The 18,334-nt window shown below is 38.2% G+C and overlaps 1 protein-coding gene across 1 annotated transcript in view; it reads right to left on the bottom strand.

Moving 5' to 3' along the window:
* Positions 1-18,334, bottom strand: part of LOC137277473 (exostosin-1b-like) — a 118,403-nt gene continuing 100,069 nt past the window's right edge. The window contains exons 4-9 of the mRNA XM_067809207.1: positions 14,901-15,020; positions 12,672-12,926; positions 8,815-8,913; positions 5,955-6,044; positions 5,089-5,249; positions 1-1,977 (exon numbers count right to left, since the gene is read on the bottom strand). Of these exons, the coding sequence (XP_067665308.1) occupies positions 1,614-1,977; positions 5,089-5,249; positions 5,955-6,044; positions 8,815-8,913; positions 12,672-12,926; positions 14,901-15,020 (1,089 nt within the window). The 3' untranslated portion in view covers positions 1-1,613. The remainder of the gene's footprint in view (positions 1,978-5,088; positions 5,250-5,954; positions 6,045-8,814; positions 8,914-12,671; positions 12,927-14,900; positions 15,021-18,334) is intronic.

The following is an 18,334-nucleotide window of genomic DNA, read 5'->3' as shown; positions in this document are numbered from 1 at the left end:
GACTTGCAAGCGCCAACATTTAATATTCATCACTTGAAATGCAGTACATTTGTTTTTGCCTAAATATGAAAAATAACTATGCACTGCATTTGTTTGATTTTAAAACCATTTTGCTCTGCTCAGGAAGGTAAGCATTTGTCACATTAAGTAAACTACTATTACATGATGTCAAAGTTATTCTAAGCAATGGGACTAGATTTTCGAAACTCTCTTAACGCTAAGATTGTCATAAGTGCCATACATTAACATTAACTTCTGACTATCTTAGCGGTAAGAGAGCTTCGAAAATCTAGGCCCAGGTTTTGATTTAGACAAGCACAGATTCCTTGAGAATTAATCCCACCTCGCCATAACTATAAACCATCTTAAACCTTCAGTTTAGAAAAGGATTATGAAGGTGTCTTTTATTAAAAGGCTGACTTAAAACAAGTAAAGTTTATGCGTAAAATGAAAATTAACACACTTTTTCTTCAAAACAGATTAAAAGAAACGCTACAGCTGTACCGCTATCAAAACAGGATCTCATCATATACTATTTAACAGTATGTTTAATAGCACATGAAATTAAATACAAGTACGCGTTTTCATCTACTCAAATAGAATTAAAATTATCACATCATAACACAATTAAAACGTGCAGAGATGAAATGTTATATTGTTTAAATATCTGCTAAAACTTAAAAGTGTTAAAACTGTTACATCATCATGTTAAGGCATAAATGGAAAGCCTATATGTGTTCATATTTCCACACAAACATCCATCATACACATCTTGGCATAATCAGTATAATATATAGCTTACTTCATACATATAATATAAATTTCTTTCATAACATGTCAGCTTCCCCAAACACACAAATCACACACTCAAACACTTCACACAAAGCACAGTGAACACAAATAACATATATTGAAGGGATGTGTTACTTAGTGACGCACAGAAAACGGCAAACATTACAAAAAAATCACCCTTTTCACTGATAAACAGGACTCAGGTACAAATATATTTCACTGTGAAATGATCAGAAAGAATTAATGTTAAATGTAATACAAATTGTGATAATTTTTCAGGGAGGTAGAAAACCAGTTTTATGCTATTAAAAGTTCTAGTTTAAGTTACAGACACTTCTACTGTTCATTCAGTGGACTGTTCAGTATGGGAAGTACAAAAGAAGGTTCAGCCTAAGCAGTATGGGGCACGGTTTTCAGTTTGATTATAGTTTGAGATTCATAGGTCTAACACCAACAGTAATGACTGGTCCCTGAATAACTTTCTCAAATTTTGAAAATCACCCTATTAACTGAATATTAAACCCAAAAGGCCCATTGAAGAATTTGATTTTTAAACTTGGTGTCAATCCACTTTTACATATACTACCAAGAACACTGATAAAGGACTCATATATAAAATGAATCATAATTTGCAAATTGGATATATTGGTAGTTTAAGACATGTGGAAGTGTCTTGACTATTTGAGCAGTACATGTGAGTAACACACCCTTCCATGTTAAAGCAGGCTGTTAACAGCTCATATTCCTCTCTCTCTCTCACACACACAACTGGACAGACACATTGACATCACGTTCTGCAGATTCACTAAGCACACCTGAGGTCATACAAGCTCAATCTGACGATATTTTTTCCTCAAATTTGACACAGGATCTTTAAAAAGTAAGGGGTCCATCCGACTCTTTGATCGAACAAGTGGCATGTAGCCAAAAACACTGGCAAAAGTGTCCACACAAAGTTCTCTCTGTAGAAAATGAAACTGGTCCGTCCACGGGGACGTTTTGCTGGTGTTGACTGCACCCAGCATGGCCTCCTTGTACACTTTTCTCTGTGTGACCTTGATGGGTGGAAGTTTGGTAACATGGCTGACTAGAAAGTTGAGGAGGATGTCTTCACAGTTTGCAGCCTGGTCGACTGTTTTTATCAACACACTGCTCAGGAGGTTGGTATAAAGGAAGTTGTAGTAACTGAAAATGAAAAACAATTTTGAAAACATTGTTTTCCAAAAATGATCAAAAACATTATCAATGTTTAAAATGTATAAAATGTTTGTGCACTGCATGCCTGTATTTTATGCATGTGTGTGTGTGCATCACACCTGTCTTCCCTTCTCCCATGACAGTTCATAACAATCAAGATTCCCCAACCCATTATTCGAATTAGTTAAAGGGAAAGCCAGAGATGAACACACTCCTAAAAACCCTGAGCAGGACCAAGTGGTCAAATGGATTATTTCTTAATTATATTACAAAGGAAGGTCATGACATCAGTCACTGGACTGTCTGGTCCAGGTTCAATTATTTAAAGACCACCATCATACAGTTGAAATATAATATAACAAATAAAACGACAAAAAGAAATTCCAAGAGGCAGGTCCAGTTATACTGTAGTGTGATGGAGTAGTTATAATATCAATGTAGCATGTTCATTACCGATACTACTCCCTCACCCCGATAACCCACATGCCTGCTTCCATCCCCTCTGGGTAACCTATCAGGAAGACATGTACCGACAGCAACCATGCACACTTCTTACATCTAGCCCTCAATAAACATACAACTCATGAAATACCCATTCCTGACAAGAAACAGACCCCAGGGGACAGCCAATGGGTTGACCTTTGGCTAAAAAAGCATTTTGATGAAGAGACTTCTGAATCCAATAACTGGCTAACAACATACAGTGACCTAGAGTAAACAACACTGTCATATTCATAACATACACGTTTCCTACATCATGCATGTTAAACCCATCTAGCCTCACCATCAACCCACTGCTGCAGCTTAAGACTTCGCCTTCAAGATGTTGAATGCATCATCAAAATCAAAGCTGCATGTTAACTGAAATCTGTATTTTATTTAGATTAGTCTTACAGAAAACTGCAGGGTGTTTCTCAAACACTTTTTATGACACTAAAATCAATTTGAAAGAAGTGGAACTGTTTACTTAATGAAAGCCATTACAGTATTTTCAGTGTCTTTGATAAATGAATAAAACTATGTGTAGCATACTGCATTTCAGGTGCATATGCAACAGATCCTGACATATATTGAGCCAGGGTCTTCTATAGCAACACCCCCTGTCTGAACTCAAACGAGGTCAACAAGGACCAAAAACTAACTATATGAGCTCCTGACAGGGTCTACAAGAACAAAAATACCCTATTTAAGCTCCTGACAGGGTCAACTAGTACAGAAACCCCCCACCTCAGCTCCTTACAGGGTCAGGCAGGCTCCTAACAGGTCAGCATTATCTACAAATTGGATTCATTTTCCTTCCAGATGGTATGACTTGATCAAAGGAAATGGCAGACTGGCTGCGCTGGTATTACTTTGTAATGTTTGGGCCATTTCAGGTCATGACAAATAATTTGCTGTCACATCTTCATCACCCATTAGAAGGTGTGAAGCATTTCTTCACTTGACGGCAGGTTCATGAACCACATGAGTCTGGGAGTCAGAGTGTCAGTCATCACTACAATTTTGTTTCAGGAATGGCTGAGCTCCTAAATCTACACCCCCATCATAGGCAACTATAGGGAGTGCAGTAAGAATACCCAAAGTCGAAGTCTCAAAGGAAAATGCTACCTGTTAAAACATTTTACTGACAAATGTATTTGAAATGAAGTGTTCAATGAAAATGAAATATATATTTAGTTAAATAAGTTTTGAAGAAAAAGTCATGATTTTAAGGATATATTTATACAGTGTATATTCACTGATGATAGTCTTCAAAGAAAATTCAACAGAACAGTGAATAACAAAACTGTGACTAAAAACAAGGAATATAAGAACATATAATTGTGTGTAAAAGTCTCATACATTTGATGTGGCGATGAAGTAAAATGATGCATGACATCATATTCAATATTTCACATGCATTCATGCATGTCAGTCTGTGTGTGTTCTATTCCTCCAAGCCACACAACAGGCAGGTTATATTTAAGTTGTGCGTGAGACTGATCATGACAAGCAGCCTGCAATGCTTTGAGGGATTTCTAAAAGTCAGATGTCAGTTTTGAATCAAGATCATTAAAGACAAAAATATTAGCACTAATTCAGGCTCATATAAAAGAAAAGCACACATTCTAAATGTTATGAAGTAGATACTAGCATTCTTGTCTATCCATTTCAAACAGATTACAGTTTTACATCCAACAAGAAGTAATTATCTGGATCTAATTTGACACTGTCTTACAATTATTCTTTATCACCCATTGTTCAAGTGGTTTCTCCACCTCAAAACAATGCACTGGCCATTGCTATGCCCATCCTGCATTCCATTAATTGTTTCCCTTCTTGCCACTACAATTCAGTTTTGTTTTGATACTTTAATTGCTTTTGACTGCACATCAAGTTACAACTGTAGAGCTAATGATGGATCCTATACTGCATATTGCCACACATAAGGCCAGTTTTTCATACCTAGAATTAGTTGTGTATGAAGTGGAGGTTATCTTGTGCATGAGGTGGAAGACTGCTTTTGACTGCTAGTGTGAACCAGTGTCCAATCACTACTCATGTTGTTTGAAAGTATAACCTTGCATTTTGTCCTAAACGACTCTTCCAAGAACTAATGTGTTATATGAGCTTACACTGTATTCAAAATCCTTGCTCACACTATATAATATATCTAACTTATAAATAAACCTAACCTTCATTACGATTACCCGGACAACCATTGGAGAGCTGGAGGGAAGCTAGAAAGGGATCATCTCGTATTTTCTAATACAGTTTGACAAAACAGTTTATATTACTGCATTGAAATGAAAGACACAAAGTAGCAAAAACTGTAGCAAATAACGATTTGGTGATTTCATCAGTTGTGAAATCCCACACAGTTGCCCATTGGACCGAACATGTGATACCTAAATAGTGAACATGTAATCAATTCCCTTTGTTCTTTCATCTATTAGCAAGGGTTGAAAGACTTGTGCATGTCAAAGACAAACAAACTGTAGTGTACTGTCTTATGCCCTATCTAAGGTATACTGTAACGAGTGTTCTTCCCCACAGGTCTCCTCCACCTACTTTTGGTATATGGGCCTGTAACAACCAACACATTTTCCCTCCACCTACCTATGATATACAGCGGCACCAGTCAGCACCATGGAATACTCATTGGCCCACTTAGAGGTGTAGCTCCACCTATTCTTGCTGTCATCCCAGTAGTGGTTCCGGGCTGGGTACCCAACTATCCTCTCTGGGAATTCTTGCCAGACACTAAATGCGAAGTCAATCTAAACAAAACACATAACATTTAGAAACATCATGTTAAGAGAATTGGAGCATTTATCATAAGTGAGTCGACTTGTGAAGGTCCAGGGTAGAATAGGCCTTCAGCAACCCGTGCTTGCCATAAAAGGCGACTCTGCTTGTCGTAAGAGGCGACTAACAGGATTGTACGGTGAGACTCGCTGAAATGGTTGACACGTCAGTTCCCAATTGTGCAGATTGATTATTTACAGACCGCCGTCATATACCTGGAATATTGCTGAGTGTGGCATAAAACTAAACTCACTCCCTCACTAATAGTTGAGTCAATCAATAATGTTCATGCACATGAACACAGATCTTTTTAAGTCAACAGGATGTATTTCAACACAAGTATACAAATTCATTAACTATTCATTCAACATTCCAAGAACAAGTGAATGTTCTTTTACGCCACAGTCACTCTATTCAACCAATATCACAACAGCTAGAAATAAATTCAGTTGGTGGTAAACAATCACAACGTACCATATGAGCATGAAGACATACAATTATCCAGGTCATATCGCAATATGAGGTTACACAATCAAACAGGCCATATCCTAGTATGACAACACACAATCAAACAGGTCATACCCTAGTATGATGACACACAATCATCTAGATCGTACCCAGGTATGACAACACACAATCATCTGAGTCAACCCCTACTACATCACCATTATACTTACTTCATCTGTTGTGAGCAATGCATCTTCATCCAGACTAAACACAGCATCTGTTTCTATTTCTTTATATGGATGAAATCTAGCGCTAATAGTCTGAAATAAAACAATGGAATGTGCAGTTAACATCACATCGTACATAGAAAAAGTAAAGAACCAGGGCTTCATTTCACAAAGTTATTGTTGTGCTACAACTGTTGTACCTCCTAATTGTAAGATAGACTTATGACAGTTGTAGCACAATGATAGCTTTGTTAAATGGGTTATAGATAACATTTATAGAGTGTCATTTTACTAGTTTAACAATGTTACACATTCAAACTGACACCCCAAATAAGTTAATGATAGTAGCTTTCTGTCAAATACTATTGAAGTAATATTGGACTTCTGAGAATATTTTAAATAATCATCTGGCTGCTGCCCTCAAATACCTTGTATTTCTCTGAGAGACAGACCAGTGACTAGGAACAGACTGTTATTGCGTTGAAGCTATTGTTAAAAAACTTCTAATTCTAAGGCTTAAAATTTACATCTAATAAGCCCAAGTTTAAACAATACAACAGTTGTTCCTTATAAGTGTGCCTGGCATCAAGGATAATCGTTCAGAAGAGACTGATTCATGAATGCCCTTCAGTTGCAGCAAACTGACAAAACTTTTTCAGTTCCATTCCCACTTTTTCCACAGGTGATGACAAAGATGGAACACACTCTGGACATCATTACGGAAATGATCATAATGGCAAGATGACCGTAAGTACCATACTACAGACTACTGACAATCATAACGATGCACTTAATGGGGCCCTGAACATGTTATTTACTAATATTAAAAAGTTGCACCACCATAAAATAAAGACATTTTGTGAAGAATTTAAAATGTAACTTCTAAATGCCTCTCAAAGAGAGATTTAATTACTGTACTTACACTACATAACAACACTATATCTTTAGAACAAACATATGAAGTAACTTGACTGCATCAAGAACCTTTCCTCTGGAGGATTTCACCCATCTTAATAGTGTCATTATCAATTACTACACCTCTACAATGTTCAGCAAGATAATCAAGGCCACCTCTCTGTGTACGTACATAATTTTAAGAAGTATCCCTATTACTAATGCTCTTAAACAGTGTCCCCAGTGGGAATCCATACACTGACGTTCTGACTGAACAAAACTGTTTACAGTCTTTGTTAACGACCAAACCGGAAAACAAGCATTCTGGCAATTCTCAAAGAGAGTATGTAGTTTTCATGAAATTGAGAATGTTGTTGGTGTCAACTCATTCTGACATGGACTGATTGAGTGAGTTTAGTTTTGAACAGGATCCTGCTAGTGTATCATCAAACTGTAGGTGAAAAGTAAAGCAGGTCTGAGACATCCACATCTGTATGGGTACTAGTATAGTGCTAATAAAGCTAAAACCATCATTGGGGTGCTAAAGGGAAATAACTCTGCCAAGCAATTTCCAGCACTTTGCTCGTCTGGGCAACCCTTTCCCTGCTAACATAATAATACTCAAAAGACTTTCAAAACTTTCAGAGAACTATTACATTTTTTGTGGATTCTGTTTAACTTGGAAAGAGAGTACACTCATCAACACACTGATACACAGACGATCATGAGTCTTCTGATGCGGAGCAGTGTGTGTTCCAGAACATAAGGTTTCTCTGAATATGCAGACATTTCCAGTTTTGATGATGTGCTGGTATTTTTTCATCAGTTCTGATTATACACCTGCTGTGTATTCTGAACATGTTCTGGGTTTATTCCACAAAAGGTAAATTCATTACCACAGGTGTAGAGACGTGTATCCTGACAATCACAAAATAATACCTTACTAGCAAAGACAAATTTACCAGCTAGACATCAAAGCATCACATGGACCATTTCAATAAATTTATGTACGCAACAAATATTATTTACAATGAGTGACAATTTCCTTACTCTCATATCATTTTCAATGATCAAAAGATGTATGTTTTTCAGATTACTGTTTTCAGATGATGTAACTGCTTGGTTGCCATGCCTACTTTTCACTGCTAGGAGTAAATATATGCATGTAGAATTTTCTAAGGCATTATTTCTCACAGGGTATACCCAATGTGACTGAAATGCTACATGCAGTAAAAGCATTATTTCAGATGAAAGGCTTGTAATTTTCACAACACTGTCATCAAAGCTAAAGCTGTGTGAAGACCATAGATACTGAGACAATCTTTCAGTCTTTTCATAATACTTTAACACAAATCTTGAATAATGAATTTTAAGAAAATGAGATACTGACAAACATAAAAGTCATGAATAAATTGTAACTCCGCAATAAATAATGTCCCAAAATAGAATCTGACTTTTTGTAGATAGTGATAAAATATTTCTTAGTAATTGCAGTATTAAAACCAACTAAATATGTCAAATCCAGGTCACATTAAGACCCAAACCATCTTTCAAGGCCTTTTTGCACTCTAACCATCCCATTGTGTGGCTGCAAATAACATCATTATTTCAGATTCCAAAACATTTGGGCATCTGTAAAACCAGCTTTTTTTCACATTACTCACTGTATGGTTCTGTTCATGAAAAAATTAAATGAGTCCCATTGTGTATTACATAATAAGTTAAAGAACACATTGGGCTGTGATCTTTTACTTCTCTTGAGTAGTATATCTTAGACACTCTTCTAAAGTTGAGTTTATCAATTCTGCTGTTTCAAAACAGAAGTCAAAAGTTGAAGCGTGATGAGGGAGCGTTGACAGATTGATGATGGATGATGTGCCAGACCATAATCTCTTTAGGAAAGTCTGTATTGGTTGCTGTATCCTCTAAGATTACTTTAAGACATTATGTCCCTTGTGGGCTACCATACCTTAATGTTCCTTGTCTTGACTAAAACAGGGACTCCCAAGTCTGCCGGCCACCTGTGTGATGGAGGGGGTGGTATGTCACATTGCCATAGCACAATGACCTGGGGAGTATAAACAAGACACACGTGCGACAGGTTGCTGCAAACAATACACGAAGTATGAACGCTATGTCACTCAAACTACAACGCCACTTCAAAGTTGGCACAACAATTGTGCTAAAACAATGGATGGCCATGACGATAATGAAGACAGACACACAATTGTGAGAGTCGAATTAGCCATGGTTGTTTATGAAATATTGTGTTGGGTGTACACAGTGGTGGAAAGAATGCTTCATCTAGACCAGACCTTTGTGTTTCAAACAGGAAAACCACAAATCAGCCCACTCACGATCTGTTTTTCCAACTTGTGAATCAAGTGCATGTCAGAGCTGAGGTAGCCTTCTTACAGAATTCTTTTGAAAGAGTTTGAATCTAAAGTTAGTCCCTTCTTTGAGTGAGTGAGTGAGTGTAGTTTTACGCCGCTTTTTAGCAATATTACAGTAATATCACGGCGGGGGACACCAGAAAATGAGCTTCACTCATTGTACCCATGTGGGGAATCGAACCCGGGTCTTCGGCGTGACGGGCAGACGCTTTAACCACTAGGCTACCCCACCGCCCCCCCTTCCTTGATAATATCATACTCAAAAACATTCTTTCAACTCAATACATCTAAAAATTAGCTGATAAAATTTGATAAAATAAGCCAACAAAATCCTACTCCTACAAAATCAGTTGCAAACCCATACACAAGACATACGATTGTCTTTTCCAAACAGCCCAAAGTGTAGAGCTAACAGTACGATGTCCCAGAGTTACAGTAATGTTCCTCAAAACTTGCACCCAATCATTTCTGTGTACCTTCCAAAGCAGCAATGCTAAGACGGATGGACCACCTATCGCCCCACATTAAAAAAAACCAAACAATAATGCATACCAACCAGGCCCATCTACCTGCAATTATAAAACAACTTGCCCATCCTGACCCTTCCAGCCAATCCAACCAGACACACCTACAATAACAACCTCCCAGTCAGTCCCTACCAACCAGACCCACCTACGAAACAACCTACCAACCAGCCCCTACCAACCAGACCCACCTACAAAACAACCTCCAAACCAGCCCCTATCAACCAGACCCACCTACAAAAGAACCTACCAATCAGCCCTTACCAACCAGATCCACCAACAAAACCAGCCCCTACCAACCAGAACTACCCACAAAATAACCTCAAACTCAGAACCTACCAACCAGACCCACCTACAAAACAACCTCCTGACCAGCTCTAAGTTCCAATGTCACCTATCAACATCCCATGCAAGCAAATGGGTACCTCTACCGATTACCCATCTTACTAGCCCCCACACCAGAGTGTCCCTTCACTTTAAACCCACACAAATGTTTCACTAACGAAACATCCGATATCCGGTAAAACTGCCAACTATAGCAGAATTTTATTTTGCAGCATGTGTTTGACATTAACACCACTGATGACTCAATTCTGACAGCCAAGGAGTCTGGAGAATAATGGCAGATAGTCTGATAATCAACCTGCAAATAAATAGCCCCATTGTGAAAAGTTCAATCAGAATAATTCTGTAATTTCAGTTTCTCTATTTTTCTCAAACAAATGACCGCTTCCTCTTATGATCCTGCTGTCAGGCCTGATCTAGTGAAAGAGCTTTAGAGTCCGAAATTGGACTCTGTGGTGATTTTTACAGAAATAAATTAAATGTTCCGGTGAAAAGGAATCACATTTACTGTCTCCGTTCTAATCCCATCAGCTGAAAGACATTTTGATGAACAATTGATATTGTATTTCAAGCAAAAACACAAAACTGGCTTCTGAAGAAGTTCTTTTCAGTCAAACTGATATCTCAATGATGTCTGTGTGTGGCTGTGTTGTTTTTTCATGGTCAACCACCAACATTATAACACGGCATCCAGTGCCAGTATTCAATGTCTGTTAGTTGCATATTACTGCAGCTAGCATTATTCCATCCATGAAAGCAACTTGTAAATAATCAAGTCTGGACCAGACAATCTAGTAACTGACACCATGAAAATCGATCCATGCAATATTAGCAATATACGAGTCATTCTCCTCCATGTGTTCCTGCTGGACTGATCGATCCGTTAAGTGAAGACAAATGAAGGCAATTACTGACTGGAATGTTCCTCCGGCAAGTGGTTGATAGTGTGAACAACAACTCATGTTGGGGGAAAACAGCACCATCTTGTAAATCACATTCATGACTGTAAAACCAAGCTCCCATCCTTGTAACAGGGGCAGTCGGGTAGCCAAGTGGTTAAAGCACTGGCTTGTCATGTCAAAGACCATGGTTCGATTCTCAACATGTGTAAAAACTGTTAAGCCCATTTCTGGAGTCCCATCACATGATATTGCTGGAATATTGCTGAAAGTACTATAAAACTAAATAATCACTTCTTGTAACAAGATTAGATGTTATCACTGTTAGCCTTGTTCTGATGGATGATGGGAATATATGATTTTATTGTCATAAACAGAATCCTTATCAAGCTTTCTTTCATGCCATGGCAGGCAAGAGGCTTGGACTCAATTCAGCTTTGAATAGTATCAAGGCATTCAGTGTCATGGCAGAATTCACAGTGAATGAGTGAGAGAGACAGTTTTCTGCGTCTTCCTGCAACTTCTCATCCAAAAGTAGATGGACACAAGCAGTTGGATAGTGAAAGAAGCTGCATTTGCACTTTGATGTTGATTTTAGAAATTTGCATAGTTGTATGAGATTAGGAGTTTGAGACAAGGATGACAAAAACAACATAACTGAAAGAATCAAGTGTCTGAGGAACAGACAGTTTTCTGTGTAAATCATTATGGCTTATTCCCATTTTCACTGGTGCAGAATATGAGACGAGCAAGCATGATGTAAATACCACTTACTCAGCAGGTTTTGCAAACTATGCCAAATATCTGTCTTAACATGAAATTAATCTTACAAACTGTCTGTTAATATGAGAAATGTAATCAAAATTCTTGCACAGGAATCAAACATGCAGGTATATCTTTCACATAATATAATTATGGCTAAGCCAACACATACCTATTTCCTCATAAGCGCCAATTAATAACTTACACACTTCCAACACATGTGAGTGTTGAAGGTAAATTGCTTTCACATAGCAACAAAAAATGGCTTTTTTCGATGCATATTCACCAAGGCAGGACATATTAAAGACCTTTACCAGACAGGCCTCAAAATTTAAGGCCAAATGTTTCAAGTCAGAGCAGATCCTTGAGTTTTAGAGGCTCTTAAACTCATAACAGTGAATGGATAAGTTGGATCCTCATTTCCTCCCTACATGGTTTTTTAAGTAAGATACGAAATATGCAAACCATTCCACATTTTATTCCGTCAAAGTCTACCACAAGGCATGGAATAAACAAGTTTCACCTCTTAAGGTCTTTTGGAAAGATGTAACCAGAAATGTAAACATAAAACTGATGTCTCCAATCACAACGCAACATGGGTGCTCCAAGAATGAGAGAGATTTATGCCGCTTCTAGCAATATTCCATCAATATGACGAATGGGGACACCAGAAATGTGCTTCACATATTATACCCATGTGGAGAATCGAAGTCAGATCTGCTGCCTGAAGAGCCAAAGCTTTTACCACTAGACTACCCCATCGCCTAAAAAAGTACAAGTCAAGATGAATCATTCTTCATATATTTACTTAATGAACAGGATTCAACAATGACACACTTTTATTCATAGCCATGATTATTTTTTATGTGGATGACAATCACATCCCATGCTTTTGGAACCTACCTTTTGTATATATGTGGACCTTGCAACATTCCGCAACAGCTTGAACAACGGTGAGGCAGTTGCAGACATCACAGGGGAGGTTGCATATATTACAGCAGTGAACTTAGTTCTGGGGGTCACCCCTAGGTGGCGGTAGTAGAAGGGGAAAGACTGCATGACATCTGCGTACTCTGGGAGAATGGCTGTAGCACCAGGAACTGTATTCCACAACTTAAGGGACCGTCTCATCTGACTGGAGATCCGGTCTTTGATTATCTGGTTGCATAAAAACATAATTTTAATTAAATCCTTGCTGATAAACACAATCAGATGGACGTTAAAGGTAAATGAGTGATTGTTGTTTTAACAAACCATCAGCCATACTCCAGTTTTACTGAACGGAAAAGTTAAAAAGCATACCTATTTTTTGTGGACATTTTTTATAAAAATGAGAGGTCTATCTAACTGCAAAGATGATGACGACAGAAAATGTAAAGTGGGAAGAATGAATATTACAAGCTACGGTGAAAACCAGTTGGGTGTTTTCAGACAATTCGCACGGATAGAAAGAAATCAACAGTAATATTTGAAGTACTGAATCTACTACATGTTCAACTAATGTCACTGGTTATTGATGATCAAAGATGATTTCGTGTTAGCTGATCAATTAAATTTGGTGTGTGAGTTCTTATATGTAATTATCTCCCACTTGTTAATTGTGAGTATGGCGCCAGTCTACCTCAGGATGCCAAAACAACAATAATCATCATGGTCCGACGCTGTCAATTCAGTCAAGCACGTAAAACCAAATCCATAATTGTGATCTATCTCAATTAAATTAAATCAAAATCATTTAAAACATCACCGAGGCCACTTGTGAATAATGATCGAGTGACAGGAGAATTCAATGACTGGAGGCAAGAAGCTATGAAGCTCCATCATAATTACCGGTAACAGCTGCTACAACACTTTATAAGAGCTGCCATTTTGTCGGATAGTTTAAACATAATGAAAACCCATGCAGGAAATATGCAATTACATCAATTTTGACTTTGAAGTTCCGATGAAGTGTTTTGCCCTTGTCAAAGGAAGCTCAACAATTAAAACATAACAACCCACAACCAGAGGGAGGATACAAGGGAAACCAAGTCATAGGCAGGTTCCATAATGTTATATGTATCAAAACAGACTGAATTGTTTGTTAGGCATATGACAAGCCTACATATAAAGATCAGTTGAGTAGGAATGGGGAGGGACAGGGTAGAAAAAGGGGTAAGGGTATGGGAAATGTTGGGAGAGTATAATGGTGGGGGTAAGGATAAGGGAATGGGGAAAATGTGTGGTGTGTGTGTGTGTCCTTTTTTTTAAGGCTTGAGGTAAAGGTTTGGAGCAAATAATGGTGGGTGTGGGGTGTGGGGAAAGTTGGGGGAGCATAAGGGTGGGGGTAAAGTGGGGTGTTGTAGGAGTGGCTATATTTGAGCAAAGAAGACATATCAAGTATTACTTCCCTACAAATACTGTGTCAATTCTTGTTCTTCATGTTTGTTGTAAATAAGGAAAATTATGTCTGTGGCTTATCTGGGTCAAATTATTGCAATGCCACTGAGGATAATCATAAACAACATGTCAGGAGGAAAACTTTGGCAATCATTTAAGAGGGTAAAATAACACTAAGCATTCAGACAAACTGACAATTAAACATGTTTTCCCCATATATATTGACAGGGTTATTTGGGCACATCATAGATATCCAGGTCATATTGACCAGATTACTTAGGCACATTCCAGATATCCAGGTAAAGTTATTTGAGTATATTTTAGATATCCATGTCATTTTGACAGAGTTGTGCATTTAAGATACAGAATCTGGTCACCAAGGGTCAACTGGACCAAATTAATCTATAATTTGTGTTTTAAAAAAAAAAAATAAAATACTGATAACACAAAATAAGAAAAAGTACAAATGTGTAACAGTCACTATACCTCAAACATTGTTAGTTTCATTGTCACAGTTGCAACAATACATTTACATAAGTGGCTTTGCTGAAACGAAATATGCTTTTCAAAAATGTGAATTAAGCATGACAACTAGACAGAAAATCAGATTGAATGTCAAGATTATAATGTCATGAACACCTTGATTTTGACAATATGTATACTGAGCTATGCTGAGTGAGACACACTGACGATGTGACATGTTGTGAACGTTAAAAAGAGGAAGCCATGGATACATGAGTAGGTTTAACATACCTCTAAAACTGTTCCTATTATCTTATCAACAGAGGAAAAGTAGGCCTCCCAAATAAACTGTGTCTGTTGCCTGAGTTTCATGATGTCAGGCTCAGTGATGGAACGCACGATGGACGGCATCTGAAACAGGAACAAGAACATGGAGACACCATAGTTACCTCTTAGTGCCTGAGTGAGGTCTGATGCTTTTTTAATGACACACTCAGTAATATTCCAGCATAAGGCAGTCATCTGGACCAGACAATCCAGTTATCAACATCATAAGCATCAGCCAATTGATTGGGTGATTGGTGGCAAGGTGCTTAAGTGAGTAGTTCAGTGGGACAGGTGTGATAGAGGGATTGAGTGAGTTGGCCTGTTTCATATCATTTGACAACAGTGTAATCCTACCAAATACTCAAACATACATTCTAAAGTCCCCCCCCCCCACCCCCACCCCCCCGAACTACATGGATTTATTGATATGTGAGACAGGGAACCCCATGGAACTTACACTAATTAGACTACTACAGCTGAGCCAAGCCAGAGGGGACCAACTGGTACACAGTGAAAACCATGGTAAGGTTATCCAGCCTACAGTTATGTACTGGGGGTAAAGACAAGGCTGAACACTCAACCTACAGTTGTGTACCAAGGTTAGACAAGGCTCCACATTCAACCTTCAGGTGTGTGCCAAGGCTAGACGTGGTTCTACATTTAACCGACAGCTGTGTACTGAGGCTGGACATGGCTCCACATTCAACCTACAGTTGTGTACCAAGGTTAGACCAGGCTCCACATTCAACTTACAGCTGTGTACCAAGGTTCCATATTCAACCTACAGTTGTGTACCAAGGCTAGACAAGACTCCACATTCAACCTTCAGCTGTGTGCCAAGGCTAGACGTGGTTCTACATTTAACCTACAGCTGTGTACTGAGGCTAGACATGGCTCCACATTCAACCTACAGTTGTGTACCAAGGTTAGACCAGGCTCCACATTCAACTTACAGCTGTGTACCAAGGTTCCACATTCAATCTGCAGTTGTGTACCAAGGTTAGACAAGACTCAATACTCAACCTACAGTTGTGTACCAAGGTTAGACAAGGCTCCACATTCAACCTACAGTTGTGTACCAAGGTTAGACAAGGCTCCACATTCAACCTACAGTTGTGTACCAAGGCTGGACAAGGCTTCACATTCAACCTACAGTTGTGTACCAAGGCTAGACAAGGCTCCACATTCAACCTACAGTTGTGTACCAAGGCTAGACAAGGCTCCACATTCAACCTACAGCTGTGTACTGAGGTCAAAACAAGTCTTCCCATTCAACATACAGTTGTGTACCAAGGTTAGGCTCCATGTTCAACCTACAGTTGTGTACTGGGGAGGGGGCAATTCAATCCATAGTTAAGTTGTGTACCATGTCTAGACAGGTCTGAACCAAGGTTACACAAGACTCCAGATTCCACGTACAGTTGTGTACCAAGGTTAGACAAGGCTTCCCATTCAACCTTCAGAGAATGCATTCAATGCATGACATAACCGTTTACATCTAATGTCTCAATTGTCTTGAATGAAAGTAATAATGTAATAATTAATAATTCAGAAATGTACAGCTTCAAAAACCCTTGAGAATTATGTGCAAAGTTCAGTTTTTGAAAATGAATATAACACATCAGTGGCACCTTCTTTCTCCATCAGAAACCTAACCAATCAATACGCTATTAGAGATCAACAAACACTCGCCACCAAATGGAGGTCCAATACTCTTAAAGAAACAATTCATAATACTTCCTGCTGAGACAAGATTCTAAAGCACTGGCGTCCAAGTGGCCTAACTTATCCTTGAGAGCAAACAAAGACAGCCAAAACCAAGCAATGGAAGGATTCTTCTGAAATGGAATTTCTGCATCTCAGAAGTAAATCTCTGGCAAGTAATGCAACACACAGATAGACTGTGACACGCATTACAGAAAGAACCTATTGATTCGTCGGAAGGTGGTCTTCAAACCTTTGCTCCAATTGAGCCATTACGTCTGGGAATCATAACAGTCAAATACTTACAGCTATAGCTGAATAACATATATCATTCTATTTTCATCTGAATTGCATTTACACTCTCAAAGTGAAAAGTGAATGAAGTTTTGATTTAATTCTGTTGACTAGTGGTCCCTGTAGTCTGGGTTTCAGATGAGCATTTGATGAGGTGAGTTGGCAGAAAAAGTCACAAAATGAATGATAACGTCATTCCTGGAGTATACCCGTCTCCCTTAATCGATACTGCATTGCTGCTGATGAGCAAATTCGCTTCCACATCTATGTAATTATTCATAGTTTGATAAGTTTTTTTCTAACCTGGTTGAATGAATATTATTGATTTGGAGTGTGCAATGTCTACTATACCAGCAAACTCCACAAACAGGTGCACCAGGGTCATTGATGGTAGGGCTATTTGGTATTCCCATTACGCTGCAGAATGCTTACCATCAAATTACATTTTCTTAAAAACGGATCAGTTTCCCATATAGGTAGATGCCATTTTCTGTAATTCAAACTTAAGACTCAACTTTGGACTGTATTTCTGGCAATAAATCAAAACTATGAATAATTTAAAGTATCAGAGAATCTCAACTATGTTTTTAATTAATGGTCTGAAAAGTGGTAAAATTGCAATGCTGGTTACTAACAGTCCCAAAAATACTTAAGTGTCTTACTTGTAAGCATTATCTTCTTTTGGTGTGACAGAGTACACAAGATATCCTAACTGGCATATATACACGTAAAATACAGACTTTTTGTCCCCAACTTGCTATTTATGTAGACAAAAAACATAGTATGTTGAGAAAAAATAGTCTGTCAACTGCTGTATGAATTTTGAATGACCTACATGTTGAGGTAAAATAGCGATCAGTCAGACTTTGATAGATGTGGTTGACATTAATGGTTACATCACTATCACATCAAACATAGCCATATTCCATTGAAGCAGCAATAATTTGACTGCTTGTAGATGATCAAGATGTACTGCTTATAACTTCACCACCTCGGCTGTGCGTGTAATTACACGTCTAGAGACGGCACCTATCATCCAGTCAGTGACACTAGGAAAATGGGGACAATATCTGCTTCTGGTCGGCCAGGATCTTGTAATCAATAACTCTTTATTCTTCGCATGACAACTATGGTTCATACTGGAGTTGTCTGTACAACATCAATTTACTCTGAGATCCACAAAACATTATGATATTATTTCTTCAAAACATGTCCGCCAAATAATGACATGATTTGTCTTCAGACATCATAGGTCTAACAGATGATTACAGTCTTCATTTGGCATCCAGGCTCTCCTTTGGAAAAACAGTAATAGGAAAAACCAAATTGTTGCATGATAATGAATGAAATTAGATGTCTTGGAAAACTTCTCAAATCTTTCCCATCTCACTCTCCTTTTA

Source organism: Haliotis asinina, chromosome 3, assembly GCF_037392515.1.
Source record: "Haliotis asinina isolate JCU_RB_2024 chromosome 3, JCU_Hal_asi_v2, whole genome shotgun sequence".
In the NCBI taxonomy this organism is placed as follows: Eukaryota; Metazoa; Mollusca; class Gastropoda; order Lepetellida; family Haliotidae; genus Haliotis; species Haliotis asinina.
Note: the sequence above shows the minus strand (reverse complement) of the source record. Positions and strands in the feature narration are given on the sequence as shown.